General features: G+C 43.5%; 1 protein-coding gene across 1 annotated transcript in view; it reads left to right on the top strand.

Moving 5' to 3' along the window:
- Positions 1-22,522, top strand: part of LOC124619568 (RNA-binding protein Musashi homolog Rbp6) — a 1,335,315-nt gene that overhangs the window by 1,301,711 nt on the left and 11,082 nt on the right. Inside the window, exon 13 of the mRNA XM_047146061.1 lies at positions 7,716-7,814. Coding sequence (XP_047002017.1) covers positions 7,716-7,757 — 42 coding nt within the window. The 3' untranslated portion in view covers positions 7,758-7,814. The remainder of the gene's footprint in view (positions 1-7,715; positions 7,815-22,522) is intronic.

Below are 22,522 nucleotides of genomic sequence, written 5' to 3'. Positions count from 1 at the left end.
ATGTCCCCTACAACCTCCCAGAGTTTGTCGGTTTAAATACTTTTCACCCTGTATAGTTCCACTACACTTTCGTTTGTTCTCTGTATTTTTCTTCCCGTATTCTGACCACTTTATATCAGCTTTTTTCACTTTTCTACCATGAAATCCTTCTGTTTTCAATACTTTTTGTCGCTAAGTCTCTGGCAGTTGTTTCTTCAGCTTTTATATATTTTTTTCGAAATCCTTTTGTACTTCATGGATCTAACTTCTTGGTACTTCACGTCCCACAAATATCTGAACATCTTTTTGGTTAATCTACTGCCTCGCATTCAACATAAATGTCCAAAAAATAACAGTCTTCTTTTCCGCTTTACTATTGATATATTTTCAACGTTTCGATGATTTATATCTTTACTACGTAGTTTACAGAGTTCCACAGATTTCAGTGGGCCCGGTATTCTTCTAGTGATTCGCCTTTCCAGCGTTTATAGTTCATCTGAATCGTGCAGTGAACACATGGTGTGTCGTGGGGCGATCACTCTGTTTTTAAAATAATTGAAAAGCCACGATCGCTTCAATCGTTTATTAGATTACCGGTTTCAGCACTCTGAAGGTGCCATCATCAGATCTGAAACGTGGATTAACATTTATAAAACCATATGGACATCATGGCATATGAGGCAGACCATCTGATAAAATCATTGTCACAATCAACAAAAAATAATAAAAAACTGCTGTCATGGTCGTTCTTTGCATACAATATAAAACTGAAGTCACCAGATGAAACTACCACTGCTCGCCTAACAGCGGTCGGCATCATCACATCTGAATTGTAGTGTAATAGTGTAATTCGTTTGCATATGGACATTCTGGTTTCACTACTGTGTTGCAATGCCTTATTTTTTTAATTTTTATGCCGGCATTTTTTTGTTCTAAATGTTTTTAGTTACAGCATATAGCTTTTCCGTTTTACATATCCTTTCCTCTGTACCAGCTTTATCCGAACCATTTTCTTGGATTATCTCCAGCCGAAATTCTAAGATGCTTTTTCAGAAAATTCGGTGCATTTTTAATGGTTGTAGAAAATTTAATTGTCTTTGCAGAAATTCATAAGCTGTTTCTTCTTTGACAATATTATTAAATTATTGATTTATAATCGGCGTGAAAGAAGAGAGGCAGGTAAACCGTATCCAGCTGTAGCAACTCGTTGATGGTTAAATCCCGTAGAGCTAACAAGTTGATAGGATCCCACCAAGTGCCTCCAGCTGTTTCAAACACTCCCAGACACTCTCTAAGGGACTAATATCGTTTGATTAAGAGGCCGTGTGATTTAGAGACCCAGTGGTAGTGCAAAGGGGTATCTGAGTGTTCGTCTGACCAGGAATGTATGCGTGCAGCCCTGTAAACACGGCTGTGGTTGTTTCGGAAGATGGTAGTGTCAAGGCGGTAGTGTCCACAGCACACTCATCGTGAAGACATAGAAGAAAGGGTAACAGTTCGTCCCCGAGAATATTGATATAACCATTACAGTTGATGTTCACAATAACCTGAATGTTAGGTCCACACGCTGCGGATTAAACGCCTCATACGGCCGGTGATGTAATAACTTCAACGTTATAAGGCTACAGTTGTGTGTTCGACGACCATTCTTGAAAAGTCGAAAGACCTGTGAATTTTTCCAATTGCCTGGAATGCTTCGTTCCCTTAGCGACCTTTGACTGTCTCCTGTTAGAAGAAGAGCGAGTTTTTTCACATACTGTATGTAGAATCGAATAGAAATCCAATCACTTCCAGTCGTCTTTCCTCTAATGAGAGTCTTTAGTTGATTTTCTGTCCCATACTCGCTTCCTGTAAGTAGCAAAATAACCATCAGAAATGAGACATTTTTTTCCTAACCCCTGTATGTCTGTTACTGACAATTTCAAGCGACTTATATGAAGATATTAATTTTTGTTACGTGTTGTATGCATGTTCTGGGACTACGTATCTAAATATATGATTTCACTCCAGCTTATTCTGTATCCGATGTGAATACCTCATTGAAAGCACTTGACAAACTTGGTAGAAGATTTTATTTTGGAGAAGACCACAAAATGCCATCTTGGCGGCTTCACTCGATAAACTGAGCTGGTGCTCTACGTTAGTGAATAGTATGTGTTCAATTTTTAGCATTCTCACCAATTTTCTGTGTGCAGGTGGGAGGTAATGCAATGTGAAGGCGTGTGATGATGTGATAGAAACCTCTATCGAATATCCCAGGACGTAGACATTCCCGAGTTACACGACAGTGATCAGTACGTACAGTCCTCCTGGATAGGCGAAGGCCCATCATTAGCGCTGAGTACGCCATAAGTTTGTTTATTCCTTCTCAAAATAAGCAGACGCATATGTGGTATTGTCTCACAACTGAAGTCCCCGCGTGGAAGTCACTTAAAAGGCCGAGAAGCGCTTCTAATATTCCCTCACGTTTTTATGTTGTATATGATCACCTCTGACGAGTGAAGACAGTGTGCCGGGCTGTGTCACATGCAATTAACACAGCTCATTCCTCGCCAACAATAAGCAATTTCATCTTCTCATCTCGGCAGTCCTTTGTCGTGAGATTTCGCCGTTTCCCATCCATATGGTTCTTTCTCTGCGAATTCACCACTTCTGTGCTGTCTTTCATTAATTAACAGGAAATGGTGCACCTGCGCATGGTTTACGTTCTCTTGGCAGACAACTGTTGTGGTGTTTCCTAGTTTTGAAATACTAGTGAAGACAAGGCCACGTGTGTACGCTAATATGCGTTGCACTTTTCCAACACTGTTGTGATGCAATATTTATGCAATCAAATTTATTTGGCTCTTCTTCTGATATAACTTTGCATAATTGTAAGGGAAATCATACAGAAAATTTAACGGAAATGTTGGCGTTGTTGTTCGGGTTCTTTAAAAGTATAATAGCAAATTATGTTGACTAGAGTATCCACCATGGTAAAAATAATATTTCTTTATAAATGAAATTACAAGCATCAGTAAGTAAAGTACCAAGCAAGAATGCAGTCCATATTACCCAATACTTCCATCGCCGCCAACAGAAACTAGACAAAGAGGCATTATTCTGTTGGGTACCAAACTGCGAAGGAGTTAACTGCAAAGAGATGGCAGATGACGAAGTCAACGACGTGTGCGTAATTCATTCTGTAGTAAAATATGCCTTCCCTCTACATGCAATGATACTGCGTCAGTAGAAGAATTAGTAGGAGGATGTGATTGAAAAAACCACCCCAGTGCAGCGTAGCTCCTTTCAGCCAATGAGGGAAGTTGCAATGTCATTAACACGCCTGCAAATCGAGCACGGTCAAGAGTCCTTGAGAGTGGCCCACCAAAGCGTGCGTTGCGTCTACGCATATCCACACCTCACTTTCGCAAAATACAGTTCATCCGCTGACGAGAGGCCAACCTGCAATTGGGACAGAGACTTGTAGTCTACTTTGGGCAATGATGCGAGAGGTGTCAAACACTTTTGAAGGCTTCCATGAAGTATAAACTAATACCTCAAGCCCCAGAGAGAAGAGTATGATCTTTACCATACATGGTTTTCCAGAATGATCTTTATAACTTTGATCACGTGTATGTCAGAAATGGGGGTAGACAGAATGGTGCGGTTTGCGGCGTAATGTTCACACATACTTAAGGGTTTAGTCGGCGTTTATCAGACTTCAGTGTGTGCGACATCCATAGCACGCAGGATATCTAGCCATTTTGCAGTTCCTCCCATGTCTGGCCTAGCATATCGTTAACGTGCCGCCGTCATGCGAGCTCGCAGTTCCTGCAGTTCCCACACTGGTGTCCTTCACAAAGCCCCAAAGAAACAAATCTAATGGGATTATCTCTGGAGATCCTGGGGGGCCAAGAAATGGGTCCTTCCGTACCTATAAATGTGTCGCCCAAAGCCTTTCCTAACGATCGTGGTTCAGTGACGTAGGGAACCATACAGTTGCAGCATGATATCAACTTGCAGTTATTCGACCTGTGCATATGCATACTGTTCCTAAATGTCCAGACAATCAGTCGAGGTTATTAACGCCTTCTCAAAGGAAAACGGTCCCACCACACTACCATGTGTCCATTTATCTTCAAGGTACATGAAATCAAGTTTACTTTGTGGACATTACCTCTCTCAGATAGTCTGGGTCGTCATCGACGAGACTCAAAATCTCTCATGAAAATTCTTTATACTTTGGCCCGTCGTCAGGTTGAAGCGCATGCATCAGCTGCACCTTATAGGCCTGATCTTCAGTCTGTTGTGTGACTCCCTCTGCACCATGGTTGTTGGTAGATGCAACTGTCGAGACGCTTGACGCATTGATTTGGTTTGCCTACAAATAAATGCCTGTCGCATCCGTTCCATATCTGCGTTACTCGTGCTTTGACGCAAAGAACTCGTCCTCTTCATTACGCTTCAGGATTACTTGAGCCTCTGCCTGATTGTGGGACGTGATGAGTGGCGTGCGTCTGTAACGTATCCGGAAGTTACGCTGGACTTGTGTGTCAGATTTGGCCTCTATCAACCATTCTAGCTGTGCCATCTGCTGGGAAGGGGAAGGGTGGCCATTTTCGTCAATAATTAACATGAAAGAAAAAACAACATAAAGAACCAAAGCTTTAGGTGTGTGTGAACAATATGTATTAAAACACACCTTTCTATGTATCCAGATTTTTGAAATACATGTGCTCAAAGTTTTAAGGATAATTTTGAAACACCCTGTATTTCTGTGACATACTTTGGCAATAGAGCTTGAAATATTTTGCAATATTTTTCCATTAACATTCGATTAGCTCAGGTATACAATTTGTTCCGTAGATCCACAGTGAGGTGATCAACAAGTCATAAATCAATAAACCAAGTACATATCAAAAATGGTTCAAATGGCTCTGAGCACTATGGGACTCAACTGCTGTGGTCATAAGTCCCCTAGAACTTAGAACTACTTAAACCTAACTAACCTAAGGACAGCACACAACACCCAGCCATCACGAGGCAGCAAGTACATATCACCAAATACAGAAGAAAAAATCGATGTGCTGATCCTACCTAATATGGTTCTCATAGATGTGGAGTAAATAAAGAAATCTTAAACATTTTCCATTTAAAATGTGATGAGAAACTAATCACAAAGATACAAATGTAAAGGTTCTTATGATTAACATTTCGCTATTTGAGAAGGGGCCCCAAGAAAAACGCGTCACCGTTGGAGAATGAAACGTTGTGCAAACGTTTGCAAGGACCCGCGAAAGATAAATAACGAACAAACCATTGAAAGAAATACATTTTAATTGCCACATGAGACAGTAACATTTCATAATTGCGAACCATGTTTACGTTCCAGGTTGAAAACGTTGTTCAATATGACGACCATCTGCTTTCCAGACATCCTGAAAATTTGTACAGAAACCATTTCATATTTGTTCGCAGCACGTTTTGAATAGTGGCTACGGTAATGTTCAGCTGTCGTGACAGAGCTCGTGCACTACTTGAAGACAGCACATTGCGCGCAGCATTCTGAATCATGGCAACAGTAACTTCTTCAACAATTTCTGGCGCAATTATACATCGATCTCTCCTAGGAGCAATTTCCAAAGCGCCAGTTAATTCGAACTTCCAAATCATGTTTTTCAGTCCTGGTGCGGAAAAGAGGACCTTTCCGTTGTCCTTTTTCTTTTTAATGCGTCGATACACGAGAAGAGCGGCAACACTCGTGCTGTTGTTTTGATAAAACCGCTTTACGAGTAAAGCCCCGCTCACCTTGTCCAGACTCGCGTTGACTGTCTGCAACTGTAATGCGCATTGATTCTTGTGTTTCAAACCTACGTCGCCGTACCAGCAGCCTAAAGGCAACTCATGACACTAACATTACTGACAACACAAGTCCTGCAGCGCACAGTCTGAACTTCACTCCTATAAAGCTGGGTAACCGAACGGTAAATAGTTGTCCGCCTACACTGGTCGCCGGCCGCGGTGGTCTAGCGGTTCTGGCGCTGCAGTCCGGAACCGCGGGACTGCTACGGTCGCAGGTTCGAATCCTGCATCGGGCATGGGTGTCTGTGATGTCCTTAGGTTAGTTAGGTTTAAGTCGTTCTAAGTTCTAGGGGACTTATGACCTAAGATGTTGAGTCCCATAGTGCTCAGAGCCATAGCCTACACTGGTCCGTGTAGAGAAAGTTTATTTACAGCCACCCTGCGCAATATGCTCAGGTACATATCATAATTCTTGAGCTTCTGTAGCCACGTGTCGCCAAACAGAAAATTAGTTTACAATACTTATTTATAATGATCACATTAGTGCACTAAAAAAGTACAAAAGCCACATTTTACGTAACGCTATCTACATCTACATTTATACTCCGCAAGCCACCCAACGGTGTGTGGCGGAGGGCACTTTACGTGCCACCGTCATTACCTCGGTTTCCTGTTCCAGTCGCGTATGGTTCGCGGGAAGAACGACTGCCGGAAAGCCTCCGTGCGCGCTCGAATCTCTCTAATTTTACATTCGTGATCTCCTCGGGAGGTATAAGTAGGGGGAAGCAATATATTCGATACCTCATCCAGAAACGCACCCTCTCGAAAACTGGACAGCAAGCTACACCGCGATGCAGAGCGCCTCTCTTGCAGAGTCTGCCACTTGAGTTTGCTAAACATCTCCGTAACGCTATCACGCTTACCAAATATCCCTGTGACGAAACGCGCCGCTCTTCTTTGGATCTTCTCTATCTCCTCCGCCAACCCGACCTGGTACGGATCCCACACTGATGAGCAGTACTCAAGTATAGGTCTAACGAGTGTTTTGTAAGCCACCTCCTTTGTTGATGGACTACATTTTCCAAGGACTCTCCCAATGAATCTCAACCTGGCACCTGTCTTACCAACAATTAATTTTATATGTTCATTCCACTTCAAAACGTTCCGTACGCATACTCCCAAATATTTTACAGAAGTAACTGCTACCAGTGTTTGTTCTGCTATCATATAATCATACAATAAAGGATCCTTCTTTCTATTATTATTGCTTATTTCTATTATTAATGATGTATACTTCAGTTGGTTCTAACAAGAAGTTCGACACCATCCTTCAGAACAACTTTGATTATAAGCATTCTGCTCATACAACTCTTATACTTCTGTACTGAAATGATTATATGACTCATTGTCAGTTCACTTTCTGTGCCGTTTAATTTACCCATGTATGTGGATATTAACCATACCAAGGAACAACAACGAAACAGTAGCAAGAAGGACAACAACAGAACCACAAAGTGTTTCATTGTCATAATATTCATTTAAATAATTAGTTATTGACAAGATCGGAGTACTGAGAATTTTCCGTTGTCATCCCTAGCAATTTCTTGACATAGTAGTTCTAACCTGGAAGTTAATTATCTTGAAATATGCTACATACCGCAATCATAAATATAAACCACGTAAGTTTTGGTGCATGCCCTCTTTGACGGAAGTGTATGATATGTGCGTGTTTATGTTCATAGCTTTCACTCACCCGCACCTGTGATGCCGCTCATCCGAAAGGTCAGGTTACAATCGAGAACACTCGCAATACTGACAGCTTCTACACAGATACGGTATCACCACGGTCTGTTTGCACCTAACATTTCTGCACGGAGAGCTTTGTCGCCAATATACTTACACTCTGAACAGCTGGCGAAGTTGCGCAGCTGACACATGGCTTCGTTTCGCAGGGGCCGCTCATCCCAGCGGCGTTCACCAACGGCTACCACTGAGGCCAGCAGTAGATGCTCCCTGCTGCTGCTGCTGCTGCCGCTGCCACTCCACTACAGGTAAGTCTCGACGCGTCCCACAGTGGCACCCAAGCAAGAAGGCGGCCCGTGGGCCAATGCGCAGTAGCGTGAGTCAGCGTTATCACGTGACACACCAGCCAGTTGCGTCGGTCAGCCACGTCTGTCCGCAGTGTGCCCCTTAGGGTGCGTATGGCATGTTATATTAAGTAAGGTCAAGGTACTTACCCACTGTAGTGATAACTTGGCACACTTCGAGGATTACGTTAACAAGGAAAGGCGTACACATTCATCAGCCAAAGTACACTACTGGACATTAAAATTGCTACACCAAGAAAAAATACAGATGATAAACGGGTATTCATTGGACAAATATATTATACTAAAACTGACACGTGATTACATTTTCACGCAATTTCGGTGCATAGATCCTGAGAAATCAGTACCCAGAACAACCACCTCTGGCCGTAATAACGTCCTTGATACGCCTGGGCATTGAGTCAAACAGAGCTTGGATGGCGTGTACAGGTACAGCTGCCCATGCAGCTTCAACACGATACCACAGTTCATCAAGAGTAGTCACTGGCGTATTGTGACGAGCCAGTTACCCGGCCACCATTGACCAGACGTTTTCAGTTGGTGAGAGATCTGGAGAATGTGCTGACCGGGGCAGCACTCGAACATTTTCTGTATCCAGAAAGGCCCGTACAGGACCTGCAACACGTGGTCGTGCATTATTCTAGTGAAACGTAGGGTTTCGCGGGGATCGAATGAAGGGTAGAGCGACGGGTCGTAACACATCTGAAATGCAACGTAAACTGTTCAAAATGCCGTCAATACGAACAAGAGGTGACCGAGACGTGTAACCAATGGCACACCATACCATCACGCCGGGTGATACGCCACTATGGCGATGACGAATACACGATTGCAATGTGCGTTCACAGCGATGTCGCCACAAACGGATGCGGCCATCATGATGCTGTAAAGAGAACCTAGATTCATCCGAGAAAATTACGTTTCGCCATTCGTGCTCCCAGGTTCGTCGTTGGTAATCGCAGCCATGTTTTCCGAGCCGATAATTCATGCTGCTGCAAATGTCGTCGAACTGTTCGTGCAGATGTTTGTTGTCTTGCACACGTCCACATCTGTTGACTCAGGGATCGAGACATGGTTGCACGATCCGTTACAGCCATGCGGATAAGTTGCCTGTTATCTACACTACTAGTGATACGAGGCCGTTGGGATCCAGCACGACGTTCCGTATTACCCTCCTGAACCCCCGATTCCATATTCTGTTAACAGTGATTGGATCTCGACCAACGCGAGCAGCAATGTCGCGATACGATAAACCGCAATCGCGATAGGCTACAATCTGACGTTTATCAAAGACGGAAACGTGATGGTACGCATTTCACCTCCTTACACGAGGCATCACAACAACGTTTCACCAGGCAACGCCGGTCAAATGCTGTTTGTGTATGAGAAACCGGTTGGAAACGTTCCCAATGTCAGCACGTTGTATGTGTCGCCACCGGCGCCAATCTTGTGTGAATGCTCTGAAAAGCTAATCATTTGCATATCAGAGCTTCTTCTTCCTGTCGGTTAAATTTCACGTCTGTTGCACGTCATATCGTGGTATAGCAATCTTAATGGCCAGCAGTGTATTATGACCTCTGTCCACCATGAGATTATATGATACTGGTAGTTGTGCAGCAAGTGAGAGTGCGTAAGCCAAGCAGAGACGAATTAGGAAACATTCTAGTGACGATATGTGCTGCAAGTGGGGAAATTGACCGACTCAAGTGACTATGACAAAGAGCAGATTGTTAGATTAGATTAGATTCAGTTTTCGTTCCATAGACTCAAAAAATGAGATGATTCTCGTGGTTGTGAAACATGCCAGAAAGTATAACATAAAAAAACATAAAACATTTGAATATAATACTTGCAACCCTGATCATTTGTCAGGAGATTGTCCAAATAGGTGAATAAAATACGGTAAACAGGAACCGCTAATATTTACAGAATCAACACGCTGTCAGATTGAAACACTGTCATACACTATTAATAAATTTATCATACACAAGATATCTAATCTTGACTGTTGTGACCAAGTGCTGTAAAAACTTAAATCTAACAGACATTTTTACTTAAGCTGACCTAACAGTCTCTGTTAAGATATTCATCTATAGAGTAGAACGAGTTGCCTATCAAAAAGTCTTTCAAACTCTGTTTAAACCGTGGTTTATCTGAAACCAAGTTTTTAATTATTGCTGGCAATTTATTGAAAATGTGTGTTCCTGAATATTAGACCCCTTTTTGGACTAAGGTAAGTCATTTTAGGTCTTTACGTAGATTGTTCTTATTCCTAGTATAGATATTATGTACTGAGCTATTGGTTGGAAATAGAGATATATTACTTACAAAAAATTTCATTCAGGAATAAATATACTGAGAAGCAAAGGTTAGAATTCAAAGTTCCAAGAACAGGTTTCTACATGATATTCTTGAATTTACACCACAAATTGTTCTTGTCACACCTTTTTGCACCCTAAAAAGTTTTGCTCAGTTTGATGAGTTACCGCAGAATATGATCCCATATGACATAATAGAATGAAAGTAAGCAAAGTATGCAAGTATATCTGCTATATCTGACATCACTGTCACTGAAAATTCAGACTTGTTTAGGCACTTAAGCAATTTGTGGTATTCCCTTTCCAACTGAATGTATTATCACGTTTTAACCCCAGAAATTTAACACTGTTAAGCTCATCGATCTGCATGTCTTCATATGTTATACACATGCTGGAAGAAAATCTCTCATAGATTCTGAACTGCATGTAGTGGATCTTTTCAAAGTTTAATGACAGTGAATTAGCTTTAAACCATTTATTAATGTCAGTTAAAATTTGATTAGTAGATATGTCTAAATCTGTACTTGTCTTGCTACTTCTTGCAATGTTTGTATCATCTGCAAACAAAACAAACTTAGCATCTGGCAATGTAACAGACGAGAGGTCACTTATGTACACAAGAAAAAGCAATGGAGCCAAGATGGAACCTTGAGGAACACCTCATGACTCAGAATCTCTGAATGGCCAAGCTTTCCGCATGTTACCGCCGTGAGCGTCTGTGGAAAGCGGCTGAAGGATGCTGAAACCGTAAGTAGGCACAAAGTGTTGGACACCCACGTCTCATCACGGGACTTGTAGGTCGGAAGGTCGGAGGCTGGGCAACCCTATAACGCAGGTCAGGCAGCGATCTGTGGCATATCTGATGACAGAGTACAATTTTTTGGGAGGGTGGTATGTAACAAAACAAGAAAAAACTATATAGCAATCACGGACTCTAAAATGCATACCTTTAAGAGCTATGAGCACTTGTTCAGTAAAAGAGATATGTTTCCCAGTAGTGGAGGAACAAAAGCTCATAGCGCTTAAGATATGCTCTTTAGAACCCATGTTTACTGGACATTTTCTTCTTCTTTTGATCTATACCGCCACATGTCAAAATATGGAAAGCAAAGAGCTTGCAGTTGAAGAGGTTTCTTACACAGTATCGAAGACGAGGACCTGCACATAGCTCTTAAAGCGTGCAATTTAGAGCCCATATGTACTACACTTTTTGCTTCGAATAATCGTTTCTGTCATATCCCTGAATGTTGATCATTCCCCCTGGGAGATCCCGTATAGCAGCAGTTTTGCGTGGTGTGGATTCGACAAGTGTTTGGCAGGCTTGCAGAGGTATATGACACCAGATGTCTGTGGACATGTCACTCAATTCCCGTAAATTACTGGTCAGTGGTTTCTGGGTGTGGAAGTGTATCCCGATAGCGTCTCAGATGTGTTCCACTGTCTCGGAACAGGTGAATTCCGTGGCAGATTCACGCTCGTCAAACTACTGTACCTCCCTTCTGGCCTTTTGACATTGTTATCCTGCTAGAAAATGCCATCGCCGTTAGAACAGACATGAAGCATGAGGGAATGTAAATTGTCCGCAATAATGTTCCCGTAGTCCACAACAGTCAAGGCTCTTGAATTAGTTCCAACACTCCTTGGAAGCCTACGTGAATATCGTCCACTGCATAATACTACCCCCGCCAGCTTGTGTCCGTGCAGTACATGGTTATAACAGCAGTTCGCTAGGATGACGCCATATCCCGTCAAGGCCATGTTGTTGCTGCTACAAGAAACGTTATTGATCAGACCAGGCAACCCGTTTCTACTTATACACGGTACAAGCTCCATGATTCCATGCCCTGTGGAATCGTAATTGTCGGTGTCGTTGGGTCAACACAGAAACTCCTGGGAGTCATCTGCTACGGAGCCACATGCTCAACATTGTTCTCTGAATTCTCTCCTCCAAAATACTTGTTCCTGCCCCATCATTCCATTATGTCCTCAGATCGGCAACAGATCGCCGACTGTCCTACTTTACATTGCTGGCAAGCCTACGATTTCCAAGCTCTGCGATGAGGTGTGGACGCCCTACACTTTGTAGCATATTTGTGGCTTCAACGTCGTTCAGCCACTTTCCATAGATGCTCGCGACATTAGCAAGCAACTAATCGATCAGTTACGCCCTTTCTCAGACGATCGGACCATAAATTTTTCGAGGCAGCTTATGTCAGTTGATTTCCCCATTTGAGACCCATATTGGCGCTACAATAAATCTCTATTCGTCTCTGTTCAACTCACATTCTTTCCTTATCGTGTTATCTGCCCGAAACGGAAACGGGAAACATTCGGTCCTACTATTAGCAGTGATCCTAAAGTTTTGGGTGATCAATGAAGTTAAAAACAATCACACTCCGTTACAGTCTTATGGAACAATGGAGCAACAGAATTAGTGCCGCCAGTGGTTTGTTCAGACAAAGAAGCGATTCTTACACATTACACTGCGAATAAGTGCTGTCGAAGTGATAGTTTACAAGTAGTACCCTCCAACACAAGTGGTAGTCAATGTTTATTATTTGTTGCACTACGTAGCTCACAGGCGTACAGACGTGTAGCGCGCGTGGCAGCTCACTTGTTACACTGCCGAAGTGTATTCTGACACTTCTTTCCTCCCTCCATTCTCTCCCCACTAAACGAAATGGTGCTACCGCTGTGGCCTCGGTTTGCTTTGCTGGGCAATAATTATTTATTTATATAGCTTGTGGGAAAACAACAGCAAATACTTGACACATGTAAACCAGGAAAATTACACGTAAAGGAAACTTTCGAAAATATTAAAAACCGAGTATAAAATAATTCGGAGTGAACATTTACTGAGGTATTGATATACCAGTTCCTCAAGAAATGTTATGTCTAGGGAACTTAGCCATATAATTACTTTTGGAGATGCCTTTATTGAATCATTCTAGCCCACTTGAAATCTTTCAATTGGACACTCGCTAATAATGTGTCATACAGTTTTCTCCATTGCACCACAGTCACAATCTGCACTATGTACAAAACCTCATTGCATGGCTGGTTATAATATGGTTGAGGCTGTTCAAGATTTTTCTTGCTACTGGTTGGGTCAATCTGATTCTACAGAACTTGGCCTGCAAACAGTTTTCACTCAGCTATCCGTACAGCCTTTCTACCCGTTCTACTTTTGAGACTGGTGGACAGGTGTTCAGAAAGAATTTTGACGAGTGGAGAATTTCTAGGTATTGTTACGTTACATACCTTACACCTTGTCGATTTTTGTCGTTTGCGATCTACTGGTGCTACCTGAGAAGGGGCCTGTTGTTGACTTTAGTGAGCCAGAGGAAATGACGATATGCAAACTCGACCCGTACTTTTGCGAGCAAGTCTGGAGTTACAGCTTTTACTGCTGTTGCTATGCAGCGTCCAGTGTTGTTCGTAGTGAATGCAAATACAGGAGATGGATAAAAATATGGAAACACCGTGAGAAATGCATGACTGAACATGAATGCAGATGTTAGACACTGTTGCATTTGACAACTAAAGACACCTGTGCAACGTCTTCAGTACGTTGAAAGTGTCAGTCGTGGTTGATTGGTTGGTTGATTTGGGGTAGAGTACCAAACAGCTAAGTCATCTCAGGGATTTTCTCTGCCTCGTGATGACTGGGTGTTGTGTGATGTCCTTAGGTTAGTTAGGTTTAAGTAGTTCTAAGTTCTAGGGGACTGATGACCATAGATGTTAAGTCTCATAGTGCTCAGAGCCATTTTTTGAGCTAAGTCATCGGTCTCATCGGATTAGAGAACGATGGGGAAGAAATTCGGCCGTGCCCTAAGGAACCATCCCGGTATTTGCCTGAAGCGATTTAGGGAAATTACGGAAAAGCTAAATAAGAATGACTGGACGCAGGTTTGAACCGTCGTCCTCCCGAATACGAGTCCAGTGTGCTAAGCACTGTACGATCTCGCTCGGTCAGTCGTGTCATAATAATGTTCTGTGTAGTGCTTTACCTCGGAGCTCTGTGTATTCGAAGATGCTCAAGTTGTTGGTTCTCTTATGGTGGGTGCTTCTGTAACCAAGACAGCTGAAGTGTTTGGTGCTTCAAAAGGCATCGTATCGAATATTTATACCGCGTAAGGGGAAAGCGGCACGGTTGGTTACTAAAGAGAATTGTGACGAAAAATAAGAGAACGAAAGCTTCAAATGGTCACTGCAGAACTGAATGTCGCACTCGAAAACCCTGTCAGCACCAAAGGACACGTAGGATGCTCCATAAGCAGGGAATTGCAGGACGACCCGAAATTTTGAAACCACTCATCAGTGATGAAAATATCCGTAGCAGGAAAACATGGTTTCGAAGGCATAAAACCTTGACTATGTAGCAATGAAAGAATGGCATGTTGTCAGATGAGTCTTGTTTCACAGTTTCCAACATCTGCCTGAGTTTTCATCCGAAGAGTGAAACATGGTAGGGATTCGGTGATGATTTGGGCAGCCGTATTGTGGTGTTCCAGGGACTCCATGGCTTCTTTGCAAACTACATTAATTCGAAGGATTACGCGACCTTTTTGGCTGATCAGCTCCATATTACGATGCAGCGCTTGTTTCCCATTGAAGATGCTGTGTTCCAAGACGACAGAGCCCTTTGTTCAAACAGCTCATATCATCCAGGACTGGTCTCTGAGAGCGAGCATGCATTATCACATCTCCCGTGGCGACCGCAGTCACCGGATCTCGATATTATTGAGCCTTTGCGGTCTACTTTGGAGAGAAGGGTGTGAGGCCACTATCAATCTTCATTATCATTACGTGAAATTGTCAGTATTTTGCAGGAGTAATGGTGTGCGATGCCGTTGAAAGCCATTCAGGTCTTGTACTTAACGATTCCGAGACGACTGGCAGCTGTTTTTAATGCCAACGGCTTCCCGTAACGTATTAGGCATGTTAAAGTGTTGTGTTTTTTATGTTTCCATGTTCCCTGTACTTTGAGTCCTTTACAAAACACCACATAAAAAGTCATATACTGTGAGGTCATGCAACTTTGGAGGTTAATGATGCAATGCAAGACACTTAAACGCCTTACGACCTGTCCACCTTGACTGTTGTGGACTACGGGAACATTATTGCAGACAATTTACATTCCCTCATGCTTCATGTCTGTTCTAACGGCGATGGCATTTTCTAGCAGGATAACAATGTCAAAAGGCCAGAAGGGAGGTACAGTAGTTTGACGAGCGTGAATCTGCCACGGAATTCACCTGTTCCGAGACAGTGGAACACATCTGAGACGCTATCGGGCTACACTTCCACACCCAGAAACCACTGACCAGTAATTTACGGGAATTGAGTGACATGTCCACAGACATCTGGTGTCATATACCTCTGGAAACCTGCCAAACACTTCAAGCCAGTGAAGTGATGCAGTGCCGCACTCTCGACAAAAATCACGCCGCGCAGCTTACACCCTGAGATGTCCACACACGACCTGATCCCTACATTTTCCCTGCTTAACATAAAAAGTGAAGCACCCAGAGAGAGGGGAAGAAACGAAATGAAACTTCAGAGGTTGAGAGGAGTCAAGTTTACAAACAACTTGGCATTACTATACCACTTCGGTATGACGTTGCACCAGATCTGCCCCGGATGCGTGCGCCTGTTCCGTTGGGAAGGGAGTCACAAACTGTTGTATCCCCTTCTGAGACAATCCGGTCTGTAACTGTTGTAACTGGTCCTTGATATCCTGGATTCTGGCACTGGGACAGAGTTGATGTTCGAGCTGGCACCTCACAGAGTTCCTCCAATCACTACCAACTGTGAGCTGAAGTCATAACTGATGACACCGCACACCATCAGTGCTATGCCTCTCCAAAACACTGGAAGAATGGGATCTTTCACCAGGTCGCAGCCATCTTTGCCGACGACGGTTATCCAGGATAGCGCAGAACCACGATTTATCGCTAAACACAGTGCGACACCATTAATCAACAGTCCACGGTTCCTGCTCACCATACCACTCCAAACGCTGCCGTCTGTACGGCAGGCACAGATTTGAAAGGGTTACGACCAGCTTGGTGTAAAATACGGCGATGCTCCATTATGGTGGTCAGACGTAATTGACGAGTATGCCTGCCCTCGTGATTCCATGTAGTGCAACATCAGGTCATTCTCACATCCGAATGCCCCACAGATATAGATATTGCACGATTTCATATGCTCTTCAAATGGAGAGCCATAATGAGACCCTTTTCAATTTTAATCACGTGCTGATAAAACTGTCCCACACGAGTACGGGGTATCTAAGTTTCCTTCACAGTGATCACTCAATATCTGACGCTGTTCACGTCTTTTATATACCCTACAAAGCCTGGTAACAATGATAATGCACTCTGATGGCCATTCTATCTGTCACAGAGATGTTGAGTACATACACGGAGCTTCATTGACATCCGACCATGTGTTCTGGGTTATTCACCTTTTTTTGTCAAGCAATGCACATCTGCATTGTGAAGGTACCATTCACACACTAAGCGAAGAAAAACTTACTGTCCGTATTCCGTTGCGCTATCTGTTCTAAATTTACCCAACATGATTTCGCTAGAACTGCGTCGTCTTTCTACGTACTACTCGCATTTTCGATGCCCGAACATTTCTGTTACACTTTCGTATGAATCATTCCGACCTATTACAGCCCCACCAGCGCGTTCTCTGAATTTGTTCCATGTCTTTTACAGCGGCTGCTTGATAAGGACTCCAAGAAATTGAACTCGAGAGTTGGTCGCACTAGTGATTTCCTGTACAGATGCATTACGTTTTTCCAGGACCTAAGGAGCTCTGCTATTCATTACACCAAATGAAAACTTTGTCCAAGTCTTTCGGGAATTTCTTACGATCGTACCAAGTGACAATACTTCCCTGTAGGCACCAGACTCGTCATCACAGAGTCTTATAATGTGGCTGAGCTTATCAGATGAATTCTTAGTGTATGTAAGGAACATTAGAGGTTCTATCACCTTTCCTGAGGCACTTCCGATGTCACTTTCATTTCTGTGGAACATTTGTCTTTCCATTATAGCTGACTGTATTCTACTAGTCACCTGCACCTCGAGACAATCACATACACTGCCTGACGAAATCCTATAGTGCTGACGCTCTTGTCTGACAAATCGTTGACATACACTGTTGTTCCAGACTTAAGGGTGAAAGTAACTTTCGGATGATGTGTCACTGCCAAGAAACATATGAGTAGCTGGATGAAACTTGGACCATGTGTAGAACGAACTGGTGCAGTACAGTGAAAAATGTAACTGGAAGAAATACATAATGAGATGAACAGAAACGCCGCGACTTATGATTGCCTCCCTGAAAATTACAAATGGCGGGACATGGTTCTTCGTATGGTCTATGATCACCAGAGATAGCAGTGCATGCTATGCAAGTGCTTCCATGCTGGCCACAAGGTTGGTAAGGAGTTCTTGTAGTAGGGCGTTCCATTTCTCTACCAGTGCAGTTGACAAGTGCAGGATGGTCGTTGATGAATGTGGAAGTGAAACATTACGTCTCCTCAAAGCATCCCAAATGTGCCCAATGGGATTTGAGTCAGGGTAACGCTCAGGCTATTCAATTCGCTGAATATCCTCTCGCTCGTAGAGCTCCTCACCTATGCTGTTGGGGGTTGGGTTGTTTCGGGGAAGAGGCCAAACAGCAAGGTGTTCGGTCTCATAGGATTAGGAAAGGACGCGGAAGGAAGTTGGCCATGCCCTTTCGAAGGAACCATCCTGGCATTTGCCTGGAGCGATTTAGGGAAATCACGGAAAGCCTAAATCAGGATGGCTGGGCGCGGGATTGAACCGTCGTCCTTCTGAAAGCGAGTCCAGTGTGCTACACACTGCGCCACCTCGCTCTTTTTCTGCTGTTGGATATGGTCGCACATTGTCATTCATAAAAAAAAGATCAGGGCCCAATGCACCCCTGGTAAGACGCATTTGGGGTAAGGAGTACAGTATCACAGTAACAAAGACTGGCGAGTGTGCGGTGTTCAAAGATTTTGGAGGTCAGCACGCCCATGCGGCATTATGCATGGACCACCAAAACGTTACACAATGTTCTTGTTTGCATTACGTGTTCGCGCCATGTGAAGGCGTGCCCAGAATCAGTACTCAGACTGTATCTGATCTCATCAGAGAATAGTATTGAACTCCAATCCACGTCTGTAAAGTCCCTATGCGCCTGGCACCATCGTAAACGGTGCCACCGATGTGTGGTACTGGTCGTCGGGCAGAGAGACCATCCCCATGCAAACACCGTGGCACTGTGGAGCGTGAGGTTGCGTGCCTTTCACTACTGTCAAATCTGATTTCAATTGTACCCTCTATTTCACGCGGGTCCCTCGTTGCCTGATGTACAATACAGCGGTTATCTGCTGCTGTAGTTCATCGAGGTCGATCACCTCCTCTATCTCGTGCTGCAGTGCCTGTGGCTGGAATCGCTCCCCATCCACGTAAATCAGTGTTGTGGGCAATACCAAATGCCTGGATCACACTTGACATGGTGCGTACTCCTTTCGATATACAGATGATTCTTCGCCCTCAGAACTCATCTAAATGTTATCTCCGCGCCATGCTGTAATGAAGAATACAGCAACAGTGCACTGTAACTGCTCGTTACTAAACACATTACGTCTATTCCCGCTCCTTCAACTGCCTCGCTTTGCGATACCAGCCCCATTTGGCGCTATAGTCTGGTAGACATCACGACATGCCATGTCCAACTGTATGTACTTGTCTCGGAGGCCTCTGGCAGCATGCACCCGCTTTTCATTCATTTCCATCGAGTATTTAGTACGTTATGTCACTTTATCTAGCTCATCCTTAAGTTTCGCAGAACAGTGTAATTAGAATACATGGGGGAGAGATGGTGCACATGGTCAAAATCGCATTTGTGAAGTCCAGTGGTGCACTGTTAGTAATTACTTTCTCTCTCTCTTTTTTTTGAACGAAGCAAACATACCAATTGTATACAACGTAGAATTTTCTTTTTCTTTCTCTTTTTCCTTTTTCGGTTTGACGTTTAAACATAATCATGAAAAGCCACGCAAAGTGGCTGCGCGGTTTGAGGCAGTATGTCACGGATTGCGTAGCCCCTTCCGCCGGTGGTTCGAGTCCTCACTCGGGCATGGGTGTGTGTGTTCTTCTTAGCATAAGTTAGTTTAAGTAGTGTGTCAGTCTAGGGACCGATGAGCTCAGCAGTTTGGTCCCTTAGGAATTCACACACATTTGAACATTTCTTTTGACCATGAAAACATCTTTATACTGCGGCGTCTGTCCGTTACGTATGGGTGACATGCCACAGCCTATGAAACCGCAAAACTACCCTGTTCTCAAGTCAAAACACATATTTTGTCAATGTCAGGCGAATAAATTTTAAATAATTAGCTAATACATACAGGGTGTTCCATTGATCGTGACCGGGCCAAATATCTCACGATATAAGCGTCAAACGAAAAAACTGCAAAGAACAAAACTTGTCTAGCTTGAAGGGGGAAACCAGATGGCGCTATGATTGGTCCGCTGCCATAGGTCGAACGGATATCAACCGCGTTTTTTTTAGATAGGAACCCCCATTTTTTATTACATATTCGTGTAGTACGTAAAGAAATATGAATGTTTTAGTTGGACCACTTTTTTCGCTTTGTGATAGATGGCGCTGTAATAGTCACAAACATATGGCCCACAATTTTAGACGAACAGTTGGTAACAGGTAGGTTTTTTAAATTAAAATACAGAACGTAGGTACGTTTGAACATTTTATTTCGGTTGTTCCAATGTGATACATGTACCTTTGTAAACTTATCATTTCTGGGAACGCATGCTGTTACAGCGTGATTACCTGTAAATACCACATTAATGCAATAAATGCTCAAAATGATGTCCGTCAACCTCACTGCATTTGGCAATACGTGTAACGACATTCCTCTAAACAGCGAGTAGTTCCCCTTCCGTAATGTTCGCACATGCATTGACAATGCGCTGGCGCATGTTGTCAGGCGTTGTCGGTGGATCACGATATCAAATATCCTTCAACCTTCCCCACAGGAAGAAATCTGGGGACGTCAGATCCGGTGAACGTGCGGGCCATGGTATGGTGCTTCGACGACCAATCCACCTGTCATGAAATATGCTATTCAGTACCGCTTCAACCGCACGCGTGCTATGTGGCGGACATCTGTGGAAGTGCATCGCCATTCTGTCATGCAGTGAAACATCTTGTAGTGGCATCGGTAGAACACTACGTAGGAAATCAGCATACTTGCACCATTTAGATTGCCATCGATAAAAATGGGGGCCAATTATCCTTCCTCCCATAATGCCGCACCGTATATTAACCCGCCAAGGTCGCTGATGTTCCACTTGTGCAACAATCGTGGATTTTCCGTTGCCCAATGAGTGCGTATTATCCGGTTTACGTTACCGCTGTTGGTGAATGACACTTAGTCGCTAAATAGAACGCGTGCAAAAAATCTGTCATCGTCCCGTAATTTCTCTTGTGCCCAGTGGCAGAACTATACATGAAGTTCAAAGTAGTCGCCATGCAATTGGCTGGCTCTGAGCACTATGGGACTTAACTTCTTTGGTCATCAGTCCCCTAGAACTTAGAACTACTTAAACCTAACTAACCTAAGGACATCACACACATCCGTGTCCGAGGCAGGATTCGAACCTGCCACCGTAGCGGTCGCGCGGGTCCAGACTGTAGCGTCTAGAACCGCTCGGCCAGCCATGCAATTCCTGGTGCATAGAAATATGGTACGTGTGCAATCGATGTTTTTGAGATTCCCGATTCTCGCTCAGCTTGTCTGCTACTGATGTGCGGATTAGCCACGACAGCAGCTAAAACACCTACTTGGGCATCATCATTTGTTGCAGGTCTTGGTCGGCGTTTCACATGTGGCTGAACACTTCCCGTTTCCTTAAAACGTAACTGTCCGGCGAACGGTCCGGACAATTGGATGATGTCCTTCAGGATACCGAGCAGCATACATAGCACACACCCGTTGGGCATTTTGATCACAATAGCCATACATCAACACGATATCGACCTTTTCCGCAATTGGTAAACGAGTAATGTATCACGAAGCAAATACCGTCCGCACTGGCGGAATGTTACGTGATACCACGTACTTATACGCTGGTGACTATTACAGCGCCATCTATCACAAAGCGAAAAAGGTGGTCTAACTAAAACATTCATATTTCTTTACGTACTACACCAATATGTAATAAAAAATGGGCGTTCCTATTTTAAAAAACGCAGTTGATATCCGTTTGACCTAAGGCAGCGCCATCTAGCGGGCCAACCATAGCGCCATCTGGTTTCCCCCTTCAAGCTAAATGAGTTTCGTTTTTTGTAGTTTTTTCGTTTGATGCTTATTTCGTGATATATTTGGCCCAGTCACTATGAATGGATTACCCTGTATATTCGGGCATAGTGAATAATTTTGTGCACTGATCTTCATAAGTGTATGTGAACAGCATAAAAATTCACACTAAGTCATTTGAAATAAAATAAAAACAAAACTGAAAATTTTCATTTATCTAATACTGTTATTTGATTTGTGTGGAAGTATCCCTAACGGAAAAGTGTGCTACATACATATCGGAATTTATTGCGGTATGTATTCCGATCTGTAGGGGAGATACGCCCGCACCTTGTAAATTCAGTACCTTGATAGCCAACATGGCCGTACGAGTATCAAAATACGCCCAGTAGAACTTACTGTTAATACAACTACTCAAACATTTGGAAATATTTGACTATTTAGCATTGGCTAAAAACTAATCGTGACGCTAAAAAGGTATTGAAGGGATATTTTGAGACTTAGCTCAGTTATCCCTCCAGAGCGTATGGAAGACTGACTCGATCAAAACGTATAGCATCGATCGAAACATATAGCATGCTGGGTTCTATTAGTCAAACAATCCTCCAGTCAGTCAAATATTTTCGGAGATACTGTTAATCTTCAACGACGTGGTACAGCGTTGAAGGCTGTTCCGTAGTCTAGGAAGACGGAATCTAGCTGTTTGTCTTCATCTACTATTGGATATCCTCACAGCCTCAGTTCTGCCAGTGTCTCCTACTCTTCAAACTTCACATAATCTATCCCACGAACGTTGCTGGAGTAGCAGATACGGAAGAGAGGATATTAAGAGAAGTTGTCCCAGGGTAGGGTTGCATCAAGAATGGCTCTATCAGTCTGTGGCGAGGTGCGCTCTGGTTCGAAAATTTCCGCAGGTTACAACTGTATGCTGGACCTCCAGTAAGTTTCAGACCAGCGCA

This window comes from Schistocerca americana, chromosome 1 (assembly GCF_021461395.2).
Source record: "Schistocerca americana isolate TAMUIC-IGC-003095 chromosome 1, iqSchAmer2.1, whole genome shotgun sequence".
Taxonomy (NCBI): domain Eukaryota; kingdom Metazoa; phylum Arthropoda; class Insecta; order Orthoptera; family Acrididae; genus Schistocerca; species Schistocerca americana.
The sequence above is the reverse complement of the archived record's forward strand: the minus strand, read 5'-3'. Positions and strand labels throughout refer to the sequence as shown.